Source organism: Pseudophryne corroboree, chromosome 1 (genome assembly GCF_028390025.1).
Source record: "Pseudophryne corroboree isolate aPseCor3 chromosome 1, aPseCor3.hap2, whole genome shotgun sequence".
In the NCBI taxonomy this organism is placed as follows: domain Eukaryota; kingdom Metazoa; phylum Chordata; class Amphibia; order Anura; family Myobatrachidae; genus Pseudophryne; species Pseudophryne corroboree.
Window position 1 is genome coordinate 65,071,225 of NC_086444.1, and position 18,441 is coordinate 65,089,665.

Consider the following 18,441-nt stretch of genomic DNA (forward strand, 5'->3'; position numbering starts at 1 on the left):
GCGCCATTACTTGTGGGTTAGAGGTGTGTGGTTGTGGAGTTTGGCACAGAACTATTAAAACCTGACTCCTCCCCCCTCTAACCCCTCCCATCTCCTTCCTGTCTAGCCAGTACCTCAGTTAACGTTTAGCCAAGCCAAAGGAGATAGATCAAAGAAAATTAACTGGTTAAACCAGACAAACATCTGGGAGGGATCGCAGCGTCCCCCAGATGGAATCAGAGAAAGAGATTTTACGGTAAGTAACAAAAATCACCTTTTCTCTTTCATCCATCTGGGGGACGCTGCGCCATTACTTGTGGGATTTCCCAAAGCAAGCTAATAAGAGGAGGGAGACGGGGACGGCATAGCCGTCCGCAAAAAGTGACGCCCAACAAAGGCAGTCTACAAACCGAAAGTCTGAAAACTGTAAAACTGTTTAAACGTATGCACAGACGAGCAGGTCGCCGTCCGACACAGCTGCTCTATAGATGTAACCCCGCGAACAGCCCAAGAAAAACTCCAACAGCTCGAGGCGAAGGAGCTCGGATCGATTTAGGAATTGAAACATCAGAAGACTGTTTGCTGACCGAAGTTACCCAACGAGCCATAGTGTACTTGGAAGTTGTCCAATCTCGTTTTGGACGCATCAATCAAAAACCAACAAAGCATCCGTTTGATGGATAGAATCCGCACGAGATAAAGAAATCCGTAAGGCCCTAAGGACATCTACAAGTCAACTGGGAATCCTCCCTGGAAGGAAAGGGAGTAAACGCTAGAGGGACGATGAAGAAGTAAACGCTGAAGGGACGATGTCCTGATTAGATGAAACGCTGACACAACCTTCGGAAGGAAGGTTTTGTTCGCAGAACCACCCGATTTTCCTGAAAAACCAACAAGGGTGGTCTGCAAGACCATAGCTTCCAATACAGATACTCATCTTGCGGAGGCAATTTTTTATATAAAGACAACAGCGGAACGTTCGCCAAAGGCTCAATGTAGATCCGTAAGGACTAAGTTAAAGTCCCAGGGAATAACCGGAGGAACAAAAAGTGGTTAAATCCGCAGAAATCCCTGATGGAACGTGAGAACGTCTGGAATGATAGCCAGTCTCTTTTGAAAAAGAACCGACAAGGCAGAAGCCTGACCCATTTGTGAAGAAAGTCTCAGACCCTTATTGAGACCCTCCTAAAGGAAGAATAACAGACAAGGAACTCTAAACAAATCCGGTAGTAAACCACGCTTTTTACACCAAGCAATGTAAATATGCCACAGTCTGTGGTAATTCCAGAAGCCACCGGCATGAATCATAATTTACACAACAGGACGGGAATAAAACTTTAAGAAAACCAGCCGATCCAAACTGGGTGGTGAGATGTTCCTTGAATCATAAGATGTGGATGCAGAGGGAGTCGGAATGGTTCCCTGATGACCACAGTGCGCAGAAGAGCGTACCACTGTCAGTTTGGCCAATCTGGGGCCACCAGAATGATTGGAAGACCGTCTCTCTGAATGCGTTGAAGCAGACTTGGGATCAGTGGAAGTGGTGGCACATATCTCAGTTGAAAGTGCCACAGCGCCATCAGTGCGCCGATTAAAATTGCTTGAGGCTCCTGAGTACACGACCCGTAGAGATGAAATTTATTGTTGAGACGAGACGCCATCAGATCTACATCGGGCATCCCAGAACGGGCTACTAGAGTCAGAAACCCCACCCGGTGAAGTTCCCACTCTCCCGGATGCACCGTGTGATGGCTTAAGAAATCCACTTTTCAGATCTCGAGTCCTGGCATGTGAATCGCGGGTCTGGCCGGAACCCAATGTTCCGACCATAGGAGAATCTGATCGTGTCAAGGCAGATCAGCTCCGAGTGTCTCCTTGCTTGTTTATGTAAGTAACTGCCGTGGTGGTGTCGGATTGAATCCGCACTGGATGACCCTGTACTCTGGTTTGAATCTGCAGTAGTGTCTACCGGATTGTCCTCAACTCCAAGATGTTGATCTGCAACTTCTACTCTTTGACTGACCCAGAACCCCTGAAATTGAAGAGTCTGAAAAGCCGTACTCCAACCTATGAGGTTGACATCAGTAGTGACCATCACCCAAGGCCAAAATGTGAACTGAACTTTTGTTAAATTGGAGCTGTAAAGCCACCAGCAAAGCAACTGACAAGTCTGTACCGACAAGCGGAACAGCTGTAAGTGGAGATAAGTTCCTGTACGAGTCCAACGGATGAGAATCTGCGCCTGAAGGAGTCGAGCATGAACCTGGTATATGGAACTGCCTCGAAGGTTGCCACTATCTCGTCTAACACCTGCATGTATCGGAGAACCGAAACCACCTGTAAATGCCGCAGTGTTCAAATTCGGGACTGTATGTCCTGACTGAGGAAGAAATACTTTCTGGTTGTTGGTATCGAATAAGAGTCCCAGAAAATTATTATTATTTTTTTTTTTTTGAGAAGGAAGCCAAGACGACTTTTGGACAATTTATTATTGAACCGAATGGCTGTAGAGTCTCTATTGTGAAACGCAAGTTCTGTTGAAGAATCAACTCTGACGGTATCCTGAGTAACAGATCATCCAAATACAGAGTAATGTTGACTTCCTGACACTGCCACCGCATGGTCCATGATCTTTGTGAATACCGGAGAAGCCGTGGATAAGCCAAAGGGAAGAGTATCAATAGGAACAAGCAGATAGGCGTCTTATGTCTAATGAAGCCAAATATCCCCCTGGTTCCATGGCGATGATAATCGAGTGGATGGAGTCCATTCTGAGCTTTTGTTGAAACTAACAGTCTAGTTTGTCCACGAGTACAATCCCCGACCTCTCTGCGGAGTGGGAACTAGAAAAATTTTACTTCATTTCGTAGAAGAGTGGCTGTTGCATGATGAAAAGCTCGACATCTGGAGGGACCGTTTGGAAGAGAAGAGAAGAACACACGATATGGGACTGGTTCCTCGAGATCTAACGTATATCCTTTGGATATGACCTTCGTCACCCACCTATCTGGTTTCGACAGGAGCCACCCTTCGTTGAACTGTAGTAACCGAGTCCCAACCGTCACTGCTCCCTCCGGTGTCATGCAGTAGGTCTGTCGGAAGGTTTACTTCCACCTCTGAAACTCTTTTCATGGATATGTGGAGACAGCACGAAAGGAATGGAACTACCGCTGTCCTGTACATGAAAGGAATGATCCCTTGTAGTATTCGGTTTCGGAGGAACCGCCAGAAGAAAGGGGCTCCTGCCCTTCTGTAGTAGCTGAAATAATCTTCTTTGATTCCGACCCAAAGAGAACTCACCTTCAAAGGGTACCGCCGCCAAGGTCTGTTTGGAGTCACAATCGGCATTCCAAACCCGAAGCCAAAGAGACCGTCTTGCTGACACTGTCAAGGCAGAAATACGGGAGCGCCGCGTAGTAGAATCAATCAAGGTCTCACCCACATAAGTAAGCCGAAATTTGTTCTGCTAATTGAATGTCTTCTGATGGATCGTCAGACTGCATTCCAGATATGATCTGTGTTAGTCAGTCATCCGCGGCCCTGAGGATCCAAGCGCCAGCTAGAATCGTGATGAAGAAAACAGATTTAGGCATTGCTGCCATCGTCCTATCTGTAGGATCTTTCAATGTCACCGACTGTACCGAAGGAATAGCCGTAGCTCCTGCTAAATGGAAAATGGAAGCGTCTACCTTTGGGGCTGTTTTCTGTAAAAGAATATAGAAATTTTAACTTCTGAGGGACTTGGGAACGAGAAACCGGCTTAAGTTAGGGCTCCTTTAAAATATCCCTGTTAGTAATAGAGTGCTGATAGACACCATCCGTCAGACTAACACCTGAGCTATTAGACCAATCACTTTCCCAGACCGAAACTTCGTCCCACTCTGGGTCTACGTCCCCATTTTCTCATGGAAATGACTCCAACTCCTCCCCCATAAAGTTATAGCGGGCAACGGTTGTGGCCGTGTTGTATCAGAAAAACTGCCGGCAGAGTTTATAAACTTGTTTAGGGATTGAGTTAAATTAGTAATACATGTGCCCATATTTTTTGAGTCCACAGAGACAGGTCCGCAGAACTTCCCTGTTGGACCACCCCAGATGCACCAGAACATGTCCGTTCACATTGTACGCAGGCAATTTAAACCCCCGAGGGTGTCTTCCCCCTTGTAGATCTGTCTTTTTTTTTTTTTTTTTTAAACAAATGCACTACCAAAGAACTATAAACACAGTAGAGTAGTGGACAGTATTGTGAAGCATACTGTGTAATTTATATTGAAACAAATACTGTTAACTTTAATAGAAATCCTCTAGGTGACACTAGGATTGAACCCAGGTCCCTCTATACCACAGATCTCTGTATAGAATAACACAATGCCCCCAAAGTATACTTGCTGTTAGGTGATCCCCCCTGAATAAACAGGGTGAGTAGTACTGAAACATTTTCCAAGTTGTGTGCTGTGTGCTGCACCGCGTCCCCCGTACTGCCTCTGGAGAAAATGGCGCCCGGCTCTGTAGACGCTGGATCAGAGTGTGTGAGGTAGTGCAGGGCGGGAATCCCTTCTTTGAAGCAAGTAAGCGCCGGGTAGCTCAGCATAGGCGCGCTATAACCGGAAGTCTGCAGATTCTGTGTTCGGGTAGCGGCTCCCGCGCACCGCTACATACAGCGTGTCTCTTCGGGAAGCGGCCCCCGGGTGCCGTTACCTACAGCATCTGTTGTTCTAGCAGTGGCTCCCGCACGCCGCTATGTACAGCGGCTCGATCGGTAGTGGCTCCCGCGCGCCGCTACTTACAGCGGCTCTGTTCGGCAGCATCTAGTAAACCCCCAGGGAGTGACTCAACACTCTCCCGGGCTACTCAGAGGTGACCCCCCTGTAGCAGAAATAAATAAATGCTTGTGCGGGAGGTTGGGGGGGGGGAGGGATGGAGGGGGGACACTCAAGTAATAAAAATAAAATCAAATATATATATCTATATGAAAAATATAGAAAGATATAGGGAAGGATAGACCAATACTGTCAGAGACAGATTGTGTCTATCCTGTACCTTCTCACTGCCGACTTCTTAGAAATAGGAATCCAGCCCCAGTGACCGAAGTATGGTGACCTCCAGCGGCAGATTATAGAGTGGGACTTCTATCTAACCCCACTCTAGTAGTACCTGTCACCTGTATACAGGGACTAGGCACTCAAATCATAAAATAAGAAAAAAACCTAACTAAAATCTTCAGAGAAAAAAAAATCTGTGTCTGTACTCCACAGGCACAAAACAAAAACTGGGGTACTGGCTAGACAGGAAGGAGATGGGAGGGGTTAGAGGGGGGAGGAGTCAGGTTTTAATAGTTCTGTGCCAAACTCCACAACCACACACCTCTAACCCACAAGTAATGGCGCAGCGTCCCCCAGATGGATGAAAGAGAAAATTACATGCTGACGCCCCATAGAGTCCAGACTTACGGTCTGAGCACTAACTAGGTCCTAGTAACCACACGTGTACACAAACCCAATATATGTTTATTATCTTATTACTCCGAGAACGTTCAGATCGTTCGGTTATATCGTCTAATGTGTAGGGACTATAACAGCGACAGGTTAAATTAATACTCGCCGTCTCCCCAAACTGCCGCCGTAGCCACAAAAACTGCCATTACAGGATTTTTCAGGCACGACAACAGTTTAGGTAACTATTAAATATCTGAACTTCTTGGGACATGAAGATACTAATCTAGTGGTCATTCTAGCACCCTGCACCTTTCAAAATCCGTGCAGTTCCTCTTTCTTGCCTGGGGTGTCGCTCTCTGCTTTGATGCCTCTCAGCGCACTCTGATCTGTTACTCTGTGCTGTGGTACAGACCTGTGTGTGCCGAGAAGCCCCAGAGTAGAGAGCGACACCCCAGGCAGGAAAGAGGAACTACACAGGATTTGAAAGGTGCAGGGTGCTAGAATGAACACTACTAATCTAAATACTAAATATATGTTTCAGCATGGGACTAGGGTCACACCTATCCTGGTAACACTGCAAGCATCCTGCATTCTCCCACAAAAATAGCCATTAACTCATACTACTCTGCTGATGTCTATGGGAAACAATGGAACAAAATCTGTTTATTACTGAAATCCTATGTACGTACGAGTCCTGCATATACATAGGACACTAGAGCGGAACCACGAAACCCATCAGGACCTAAACAAGAATGCATTATTTATCTTTATCATCGGCCTAATAACTCTTATACAGCATCTCCCGCTTGGTGCAGAACAATAACGGTGCCACCTCTTATAATAAAGGACAAGTACTGACCTGAAGCCGCCCATCTAACGTTCTCTGGATAGTGACACATTTACTAGGGTGTGCTCCATTCGTAGTTATTGCAGTGATCAAGGAATCCAACTCATCTTTCTTCTCCTTTAGCTTTTTCACTAAACTTTCGATGGCCCGCTTTGCAAATGTCTCGCTCTCGCCCCCTTGGCGGTGGCACATCAAGCTGTGGACGATGCTGAGGCAGGCGTCGTTGCTTGTGGGCGTGTTGGTTATGGACATGTTGTCGAGAGGATCCAGTTTTCCTGCTTAGTTCAACACTACAATAGTTACGGGTTGCAGAGGGAAGGCCGCCTCCAATCCTACACAGGGTAGAAACGCAAGAATATAGCTTTATGGTAATGACCGTTCATTTGGACTGCGCTATCCGCTCCTAACAAATATTCTGTACACCTACCTGCTGTCCAGTTCATACTAAAAGGAACGGACACTACAAATTGAGCAGCTCGAGTTTGGTGATCTTATCTATTTATTTTAAATTAATTGTTGTATGTTTGTTTTTATTAAATGTAAACCTTTCATCCTATGCATCTGCTTTTTTTTATAAATTCTCACTATTAGCGCTGCTATTTTTTATCGTGTTTTTTTTTTTTGTGGTTTAACAGGACGGACAAGCCCTGTGTTTAGCAGCAGCATAAAAACAACAACCTGATCTGCGACTGATTTTTAACCTTGGCTAATACAATACCATTCTATAAAAAGATAGCTGGAATATGATTGGCTGCTAAGGGTAACACCATCACTGGTACTCTTTGGAAGGTTTGATAAATGTCCCTTAATCTCTGTAAAATCAATAAGCGTATCTGTACCGCAGTGAATCCAGTCTGGCGCAGGAAAATCGTAACAGCGGACAGTTTTTGGATAAGTAAAAGCACAAAATAAATTCCAAACCTTTCAACTTTTTTTTCTATTTTGTCTGTGTGCAGCTTCCGGCTTTTTTTAAAATTATTATTATTTTATAGAAATAAAATATTCATGAAATTCACTATTATTATTTTGCTCTGTGTCAAGTGAATAATCCCCCTCAATAAAGTGCCACCTAAACAGGAGGTATTCCTATTACGCGGTGTAGTATTGCAAAGTTCCAACAGTGATCCTGTGACTTAATGGGGTCGACTAAATTCAATGCGACTTGAATATACACCAGAAAGGAGGCCCCGGAGCTATTCGATTGACCACTTTGCCAGTTTTCACGCCTTAAGCCGGGTGTTAAATCAAGAGAGACGGCATTCTCAGACTTAGGTGCCTGCCACAATTCTGTTTGCACCGCGCTAAAGGGAGAACACTGCATTGCGGCACTAATTAAGTAGATTTCTGCTCGTAGCTCAGGAGAGGTGTGCGCAGAAATCCTCTGGGTGGGCTTAAATAATTAGCTCTGGGACCTCCTTCTCGGCGCTATTCACATCGCATTCCATTGAATCAACCCCAATGTCATCAAATACGCCTTGCACCTAAGCAGGACATATTACCTAACAATCCACACAGCTGACGGGACGGCAATCTACGTACATGGGTTCCGCAGAGTACGACATTTACGATGTTGACATGTTAATCTAGCCGTCATTATATATGTCGACACTTTCATTGTCTACTTCCTGACTGCATCACATGTAAACAGAACGTCGGCATATCACAGCTGCACACTGCATACCTGACATCAAAGGAACACAAACGCTCAGCTATTTACAGTACATCTGCAGCAATCAGTTACAAGGGAGGACAATGCAGCTCATCACGCCGCCGGGTGCCAGAGCCTCATCCCCTTCCACATTTCACTATCCCAACCATAAACAAACAGAATACACATGGAAATTTCTGCCATGTCGCAGCCAAAAAGATCAGCGCAGGAAACAGCTTTCACTCGCTGGATGGTTTGTCAGAGAAAGGCGGAGTGTGGCTTTAACCCCTTCTGGTGCCCTGCGCTGCTTCAGGTTATCAGATCTGAAGAGGTCTTACTGGCGATCTGAAGGGTGACGGAAGGTACATTAATGTCCTGGAAAAAGAGAACAGATCCATAGCGGATTTGCAGTAATGCACATCGGAGAACTTGATATCTTAATGGCTTTGCAGACGTGTATGTTCCTAGGGGGAATATGAAATGGCTATAGGAGAAAGCCAAATCGCAGACATTCGTGAGCCACAGCTGTCAAAATATCCTGGAAATATCATCTGCCAGAAATGGCTTGCAGAATATATCTTCTTGTAATCTAACACAACAACAACATTACTTACTGACTTGATCAGGTCTTTCATTTTACAGAAAGAAATAGCCTTAAATAATGTGACAAATAAATAATATCACAATATTATTGTCAAAATGAATATTACACTGGGCCAACCACCGTATTTATTATCAAACGGCGGTCTGGGTGACACTGCGCCACAGTGGAAGGAATGATATACAGATCTGTCCTCTTTCAACTTATACTCTATTTGCAGCACATGCGACTCGTTTGCCGCAAATAGAGGGTCCACGGTGTGTGCGTGCACTGCACACGCAATCCATTGGATTGCATGGCGCATGAGCTCCTGTGAACGGACCGCGGCTAGTCACAATCGCAATACGGCCACTCGCGGACAGAAGGTGAGCAGCCACATCTGTATTAGAGGCCAGACTCCGAGTCGCACTCAACGCCAACGTCCACAAAGTTAAGGGATTGTCTTTTCGACTGCATCTCAAAGTTGCAATTGAGACGCACGGTATGACAAATGTACAGGAAGCCTGCTGGGCGTTCCCGAGCAGTGGCTATTCAAACGCAGGGAAAATATCCGTTTTACGGAAGTATTACCGGTGCTGCTGACGTGGTTGTGTTAGGGTTAAAACGGGGTAATTTTCAGACAAGAATAAAACTTTTGCTGTAACTTTACAGAATTTTTTTAATCTTTTTTTTTTTGGTATGAAATCCTCTCATGCCATTGCCTAGTTATTATTCTGAGCAATTTGCAGACTGTTATCCCAGGAGATACAAGAGAAAATAAAGTTGCGTCTGGTAAGTACCCCATGTTTCATGGAGAAGTTAAAGGGCTGATATGAGCACTACAAACCGCATAAAGATGCAGGACTGATCCTACAGAACATAAAGGTTATTTGAATGTTGTCAGATTGCTACGGGAGTAGTGTTGCTGTCTGGCAATTACCCCTGAGCTCCATGTCTGTAATTGACCCCTGTCCACCCTACGCAGATGCTTATTTTATTTATTACCAGTTATTTATATAGCGCATACATATTCTGCAGCGCTTTACAGAGAATATTTTGCCCGTTCACATCAGTCCCTGCCCCAGTGGAGCTTACAATCTATATTCCCTACCACATGTACACGCACACACAATCATACTAGGGTTAATTTTTGTTGGGATCCAATTAACTTACCAGTATATTTTTGGATTGTGGGAGGAAACCGGAGTACCCGGAGGAAACCCACGCAAGTACGGGGAGAATATACAAACTCCACACAGTTAGGGCCATGGTGGGAATTGAACCCATGACCTCAGTGCTGTGAGGCAGTAATGCTAACCATTACACCGTCCGTACTGCTTAACTGCTCAGCTACCACAGTGCAGGTGGCAAGTTGTGATGATGCAACCAGTGGTGGCCTCTATAGACCCTCAGGGCTTGCAGTCTGACGCACACATGTTCACCAGGGGAAAGGCTATCGCTAGCATCAACATAATGTCGCACACGACTACGGCAAAAGACGTTAAAGCAAGTCGCAGCAGCCTGTGACTATCAGGCCCTACATGTCAAGTGAAAAATATATTATTTCTAGAAGTATAACAATTCTTCAACTCACAAGTTTGTAGGAGGTTTGTGGATTACTGCACCGTCATCCAGAAATTACACCAACAAATTCAGGTACTACATAGAGAAACAAAGTACATTACATTTATCTGCCCTACAGAAAGAAGGGGCAAACAATAGATCATTCAGATGAAGACATACAAGATATTGTGCAACTATTTAATAGAAAGCAAATAAATGGCAATATGCACCTTAAAATCAAAAACGGGTACATCATTCCTAGGTCCCTCTATGAAGGGGCTGGTACAGGACATAGCATCAACTTTAGCTGGAGGACAAAAGTAAAACAATGCGTAATAAGGTGGCGCTATACGTATACAACAACAAATAATGGATAACTATACGCACACAAAAAGCAAGTATTAAGCACAGTGCCCGCTCATCACTCAGTTACAGATCTTCAGGGTGCCACCTTCCTATTTATCTATTGTATACAACCTAAGCCAGGCATGTCCAAACTGCGGCCCTCCAGCTGTTGTGAAACTACATATCCCAGCATGCCCTGACACGGTTTTGCCGTCAGAGAATGCTAAAGCTGTGTGTCAGGGCATGCTGGGATGTGTAGTTTCTCAACAGCTGGAGGGCCGCAGTTTGGACATGCCTGACCTAAGCACATCCACCCAGCACCACATGACTGGCCGCTGCAGAAACCATTCAGCGCTTAGAAAATGTTGCCCTCTACAAGGAGGGAAGTGAATCATAAATCAAATAGTATTTGACCATATGGGAAATACACTGATAAAGTTCTTCAAACCAATCAGGTTTTACCTGTCATGTTACAGGCTGTGCTGGAAAAATGACAGAATCTGATTGGTACTTTATTTCTCTCCACGCTTTGGTAAAACTCCCCCTTACACCCCGCCAGATTTGAACACGGGTTATTGCACATGAGCGTGCATAACCCGTGTTGCTGTGCGGTGTAAAAGGGCCCAGTTGGAATAATCTGGGTCAAGTGACCCGGTATTCCAACTCCGGTAGCTTGCAGGGTTGAACACGGGTTCAAACCGGCAAGCTGTGCTGTGTAGACGGGAAGCTGGGTCGATGCGACCTGCTTCCCGTTCACGCTGTGTGGATGGGCGGTGCTTGGAGATCATGTGATCTCCAAGCACCACCTCCGCTGCATCACCAACCCAGCAATATGCCAGGTTGGAAACAGCATTGACGAGGGGACTGAGGCGGGTCGCAGCCAGGAAGCACCCATGTCACGCTCCCAGGTGCGAACCTCCAAATTGGGTCTAAGAGGAGATTTTATTTTTTGGCCAGAATCGGATCTCTCCAGGATATTGGGCCTAATTCAGACCTGATCGCTGCGGTGCGTTTTCGCACAGCGGGCGATCAGGTCTGAACTGCGCATGCGCCACAGTGCATGCCAGAGAGCCGATGGCCAACTCAGCCCAGCGATCGCCTCTGTCTGACTGACAGGCAGAGGCGGTCGCTGGGCGGGCCGGCAGCTGGACACCGTTTTGGGGGGTGCAGTCCGGGCAACCAAGGCGTGCCAGGACCGTGCAGGGGGGTGGGCCACGGTGGCTGCGTGACGTCACACGCAGTCGCTGCAACCCAGGAAGTGACGAGTGGCTCTCTGCCAGTGCGCAGAAGCTGCGCTGGTAGGGAGCTACTCCTCAGGTACAAAAGCACTGCCGCCTTGCGATGCTTTTGTACCTGTGCGGGGGGGGGGGGGGGGGGGGGGGGGGCAGAGCCAGATATGCGGGGCGGACTAGCCCTGTGCTGGGCGTCCCCCCCCCGCATGTCTGTGAAACTGATCGTAGATGTGCTAAATTTAGCACATCTACGATCATGTCTGAATTAGGCCCAATGTCCTACAGATATATGGAGTTTCGGCTGTCTATAGTAGAGTGGGAAAATAATGTCACAAGGACACGCCCCTTTTTTGGGAGCAAGCGGAGGGAAACCCTGCCAGGAACACTAGCTGTCTATTCTATGTTACTTATAACAGTGCTGTATTGGAATGTCTGCGTAATATTGACTTTCATGGTTCATATTTACAAAACATCCTGTTTGTAGATTTATTAGTCTGTGAAGAGCACATTTTAAAATGACAAACTGAAAACAAATATATATGCAAGATTGCTTTTCTATCTACAAAATGCAGCACGCAATGCGTGTCCATCTATTACTAGACCACTATAACCCATGATGCATACACGGCAGGCAGACACGGGAGAGTATCATCAGAGGAGCAAGGGGAACAGGGTATTTATACACGACCAGTGACCAGCACAACAAAATAACGGATCATCATAACAGAGTAATGCCAGCGCCGGCAGCTGTGCGTGCCCGAATGGAGCAACACTTCAATTGCTCCGCCAGGCGCCATCTATTGGACGGCGCCACGCAAAACACTTGAACTCCCCCCATAGAGGTGAGGCGTAGCGTTAGCCTTCTATTATACAGGATTATTAGCCTGTAGAAATTGAATGTCCTATATCCATATAGTAGCAAATCTGTCACAGAACAATGCGGTGCCCTTGCAGGCATTCCTATAACGTGCTCGGTCGTGGCAATATACTGCAATCACCCAGTGTACGGACGCCTTTACACGCGTCCCAGCAATCTACCCAAACCTGTGCCGCAGCCAGCGTCCTGTCTCATCCCTCCTGCCAAAGTGGGTTATTCTCATAAAGAGCGCATGGTCCGTCAACAAACTGCCAACAGCAGGAGGACCGCAGCATATGTCAAAGGACCGCTTCATCGGGTAGATCGCTGGAACATAGATACGTAGTACGTTTCAGTTATGGCACTGCATCCAAAGCCAAAAGAATTATCAGCCTTTAAAAGGAGGAGGCCACAGTTTTAAGGTTTCCGTTTGCATGCCCCAGGCAAAAAAAGATGATGTGCAAACATTTGTCTTCATCTGCTCTATTTTGTTTAAAGCCAGATGTAAAATAACAGGTTCAGCTTCTCTACTGCAACACTACGGGGAGTTAGGAATAAGTGTGGTGTTCCAAAGCGCAATGTGCACAGGTTACCTGGAATTTTTTGCCCACTTGGTTATGGGGCACGCGCAAATACGAGCAACGTCTTCCTGCAAGATAACCTGCGCTATATTAGTACTTAAGGATCCGACAGAACCATGTTGCTAACTGAATATCTCCCTAATAGTAATCTTAGCCCCCTGCCAAAAGCTATTGTATTCATCTTGAGTGGTCCGGGTGGGGGCATTGTATGCACGTAGTCGGGGATCGTGAGTGTAATTGGTCACATGTAAGTTCAGGTGAATGTAATATTTAGAGACTTGTATCTTCTAACACCAGATGCAATTAGTAGAATCAGGTAATCTCCAGGTAAGGAAAGTTGCAGGATGCAAAGAGTTAATCTGACCTAGCCATGATCCCACGGGTGCGTCACCTGGAGATCACTTATACTGACACAGTTACGGATTATATCTTATTATTACTGCTGATTGATAAGACGGCAAAATGCAGCAGCTTCGTACAGGGGGAAATACATCATAGTACAAAGACTGGGGACCAGCAGGCAACAATACAGAGCACGCAAGAAGCATTATTAATGCAGCATTAGGACGGAGTTACGCATAGTACTGAACATAAGACAACAGCTAAGACATGGAGCAGGAAATGGTTACAGAACTGGAAGTGTATCTGCCAACCAAGTAATGGCCTCTGCTCAGTCCATGCAGGGGTGCCAGGTCTGGGGGTAACTGAGCACCACCAATATTTGTGCTGGGACTCACTAAGTCTAGATATAGCCTACTTCAGTCAGCCGCCGGTATATCATACTGTGTCCCTTCAGTCACCGCCAGTATATCATACTGTGTCCCTTCAGTCACCGCCAGTATATCATACTGTGTCCCTTCAGTCAGCTGCCGGTATATCATACTGTGTCCCTTTAGTCAGCCGCCGGTATATCATACTGTGTCCCTTCAGTCAGCCGCCGGTATATCATACTGTGTCCCTTCAGTCAGCCGCCGGTATATCATACTGTGTCCCTTCAGTCAGCTGCCGGTATATCATACTGTGTCCCTTCAGTCAGCCGCCGGTATATCATACTGTGTCCCTTCAGTCAGCCGCCGGTATATCATACTGTGTCCCTTCAGTCAGCCGCCGGTATATCATACTGTGTCCCTTCAGTCAGCCGCCGGTATATCATACTGTGTCCCTTCAGTCAGCCGCCGGTATATCATACTGTGTCCCTTCAGTCAGCCGCCAGTATATCATACTGTGTCCCTTTAGTCAGCCGCCAGTATATCATACTGTGTCCCTTCAGTCAGCCGCCAGTATATCATACTGTGTCCCTTCAGTCAGGCGCCATTATATCATACTGTGTCCCTTCAGTCAGCCGCCAGTATATCATACTGTGTCCCTTCAGTCAGCCGCCAGTATATCACACGGTTTCCCTTCAGTCATATGAGGAGTGGGAGACTTGAACCACAATCATCTTAAAACGTTTGCTTACATATATCCCAGTAAAATAGATCACCCCCATTATTAGGAGATCAAAAATATCCCAATAGCTGATCATACTGGCTACAAAGAGGCGGGCCCCCAGGCTGATCATACAGAGAGGGGTCCTGGCTCATCATACTGCCGACAGTGAGGGGGGGGGGGGGGGCGGGCTGAGAATACTGCCTACAGTGAGGGGGGGCCCGGGCTGAGCATACTGCCGACAGTGAGGGGGGGCCAGGGCTGAGCATACAGTGAGGGGCCGGGCTGAGAATACTGCCTACAGCAGTGGTTTCCAAACTTTTTTGAATCACGGCACCCTAGAATATCACAATTTTTTTCACGGCACCCCTAGGCCAAAAATTTCTTATTGAGAAATTTAGAAAGAAATATTACATTAAGTAGATCGCGTTTATATGTCATCCTTAGGGTCAGTTGTGTGGTGAGGGACAAGATTTGCTTCTGATTGGCCACATATTTTATGACTGGCAGCCACCAGCACTGGTTTTGCCTATTATATTGACCATGAATAATTTGAATTGGTCCTGGACCACCAACCCAGGGCACCCCTGCAGGTGACCCGAGGCGCCCCAGGGAGCCACGGCACACAGTTTGGGAACCTCTGGCCTACAGTGAGGGGGGGCCCGGGCTGAGCATACTGCCTACAGTGAGGGGGGGCCAGGGCTGAGCATACAGTGAGGGGTTGGGCTGAGAATACTTCCTACAGTGAGGGGGGGGGGCCCGGGCTGAGCATACTGCCTACAGTGAGGGAGGGGGCCCCGAGCTGAGCATACTGCCTACAGTGAGGGGGGACCCCGGGCTGAGCATACTGCCTACAGTGAGGGGGGACCCGGGCTGAGCATACTGCCTACAGTGAGGGGGGACCCCGGGCTGAGCATACTGCCTACAGTGAGGGGGGACCCCGGGCTGAGCATACTATATACAGTGAGGGGGGACCCCGGGCTGAGCATACTGCCTACAGTGAGGGGGGACCGGGCTGAGCATACTGCAAAAAACGACACCATAAAGTTAAAAAACTCATGTCGACCTTTTCATGTGTCGACCTTTCATGTGTCGACCATTTTCATGTGTCGACCATGTGTCCATGTCAATGTCGACCAATAGTGGTCGACCATAACATGGTCGACCATTCATACCGGAACCGGGCTGAGCATACTGCCTACAGTGAGGGGGGACCGGGCTGAGCATACTGCCTACAGTGAGGGGAGGCCCCGGGCTGAGCATACTGCATACAGTGAGGGGGGACCCCGGGCTGAGGATACTGCATACAGTGAGGGGGGACCCCGGGCTGAGCATACTGCATACAGTGAGGGGGGACCCCGGGCTGAGCATACTGCATACAGTGAGGGGGGACCCCGGGCTGAGCATACTGCATACAGTGAGGGGGGACCCCGGGCTGAGAATACTGCATACAGTGAGGGGGGACCCCGGGCTGAGCATACTGCATACAGTGAGGGGGGACCCCGGGCTGAGCATACTGCATACAGTGAGGGGGGACCCCGGGCTGAGCATACTGCATACAGGGAGGGGGGACCCCGGGCTGAGCATACTGCATACAGTGAGGGGGGACCCCGGGCTGAGCATACTGCATACAGTGAGGGGGGACCCCGGGCTGAGCATACTGCATACAGTGAGGGGGGACCCCGGGCTGAGCATACTGCATACAGTGAGGGGGGACCCCGGGCTGAGCATACTGCATACAGGGAGGGGGGACCCCGGGCTGAGCATACTGCATACAGTGAGGGGGGACCCCGGGCTGAGCATACTGCATACAGTGAGGGGGGACCCCGGGCTGAGCATACTGCATACAGTGAGGGGGGACCCCGGGCTGAGCATACAGTTGGGGGGCGACACTGAGTATTCTCCATACGATCAGATCGCTCATAGTCGAACAGGACACATCGATACAACAGACGAGCCGACCGCACAGCCACCAGCGCCAAGACCCCCAGCGAGCTGACCCCCAACGCAAAGGCCGAGTCCATCCCCCTCCCCAGCATTACCCGCAGTACTGTCCCGCTGGTCGGCCTCCAGGAGACTGGGCTGAGCCGGGCCTGCGTGTTCTCCTCCAGTCCCGGAGGGTATGGGGAAGGCCTGGGTTCTCCGCTCTGTTGCTGCTGCCTCTTCTCCTGGGGCTTCTCCGGACTCCTGAGCGCGGCGCAGGCCGCAGACAACAAACCCTCCCGGGGTCAGGCGTGCGCAAGCGCAGCGGGAGCTACATCCGGGAGACTGAGGGGGTCGGCGGAGGGATGAAATAGTAGGCGGGGCTAGGGAAATCGCAGCGAGGGGCGGGGACTCACGGTCACCATGGTTACAACAGCGGAGATGGACGAGGGTGCACTAGGGGATGTGGGCGGGGCCGAAGCGTAGGCGGAACTGTATACACATCTTATTACCACACACACAGTGACAGATGGGTCTTTTAGTAGTAGCCTGTCGTCTATCACAGTGACTTACCACATGGCACCCTCCACAACAGTGATTCATAACAGTCTCCAGCAGCTGCTGTGGAACTGAAAGTCCCAGCATGGCTTGCACATAAAATCCTCCTCAGGAGGAAAGCAGCACATGGGTTAAAAAGCAGCATATACGATATTACATGTATACAGCTGAAGCACAAGGAACATTTGCATTTTTACGTAGTAAAAGTCAGAATTTCGGGCTTTGTTGCAATAATGAGAATAAATGATACAGGGAAGACCTTCATATTGGGAATTACACTATCTCCCTGCATTTTAAACACAAGAGCTGAAAATAAGCCCTCCCATATATACCCCTTCAGAGTCCCACACCAGCTGCGCTGCACAAATCACCAGGAAAATGGCGCGGCAGACATTTTCCAGGCGTTTCGCCATGCGTAGCAAGAAAATTACCAGGAATATGGCCGCCGTGCCGTTTCCCCCGGAGGACCTGTGCATGCGCACTAGACTCTGGCACATCACTCTAGCGCTGACGGAGTCACTGTGCTGCCGGCTTAAGGGCGGGGGCTGGGAAGCGAGTTACTGTACCTTCCTCTCTTAATGCGACCTTGGATTGTTGCTTTAAATACGTCAGCGAACTCGCTGAAATCCCACCCGTACCGTAATCACAGAGCCTACTAGATAACCCTCTATGGTGTGGAATTACCCCGCCTCCCCCAATATCAGTAACAGGAGAAAGTGGTGAAAACTCAATTTAGCACCTGTCATAGCTTTATAAAAGGGATCTTCAAGACTTAGGGGAACACTTACTAAGCAGTGATAAGAGCAGAGAAGTGAGCCAGTGGAGAAACTGCCCCATCAACCAATCAGCAGTTATGTATAATTTTATAGTATGCAAATTATAGATGTTACTTCAGTGCTGATTGGTTGTCATGGGCAACTTCTCCACTGGCTCACTTCTCCGCTCTTCTCACTGCTTAGTAAATGTCCCCCTTAAACCCCATACACACTAGACGAGATTTTGAAAGATCTCACTCAGAAGGGCCAATCTACACAATGTCGTTAACGATGCGCACTTCCGCGCATAGTTAACGACCCCCTCCCTCGTCTGAACATGTACAGACGGGGAAGGTCCTCGTTAATGACAGCCATGCTGCATTGCTACCCCCTGCTGTCGCTTCCTTCCCCGCTGGCATCGGCAAGTGTATATGCCCCTGCCAAATGCCGGCACACCACCTCCGCCAATATCGGCGTCGGCGGGGACTCATTTAGTGCGTACTGGGCTTTACATTTTTAAAAACAAATGTAACCCAGGTCTGAAAAACACATGAATAACACAAACAGAAGAAAAGGATTATTTAGAAAGCAACGTGAAGAATTACTTAGAATAGCAATTGAGTGTGCACAAGATGGCTGCCTCACCCTCAGGGAATATGAAATGTACTTTCTCTGACGTCCTAGTGGATGCTGGGAACTCCGTAAGGACCA

General features: G+C 48.0%; 1 protein-coding gene across 4 annotated transcripts in view; it reads right to left on the reverse strand.

Moving 5' to 3' along the window:
- Positions 1-16,774, reverse strand: part of SMAD4 (SMAD family member 4) — a 96,008-nt gene extending 79,234 nt beyond the window's left edge. For 2 of the 4 annotated variants that reach the window (XM_063960132.1, XM_063960105.1), the window contains exons 1-2: positions 16,537-16,774; positions 6,274-6,593 (exon numbers count right to left, since the gene is read on the reverse strand). In XM_063960132.1, coding sequence (XP_063816202.1) covers positions 6,274-6,513 — 240 coding nt within the window. In that variant the 5' untranslated portion in view covers positions 6,514-6,593; positions 16,537-16,774. Of the gene's footprint in view, positions 1-6,273; positions 6,594-10,083; positions 10,149-10,282; positions 10,360-16,536 lie in introns of all 4 variants that reach the window. The other 2 variants (XM_063960113.1, XM_063960122.1) reach the window with 2 other exon arrangements.
- Between the last annotated feature and the right edge of the window lie 1,667 nt (positions 16,775-18,441).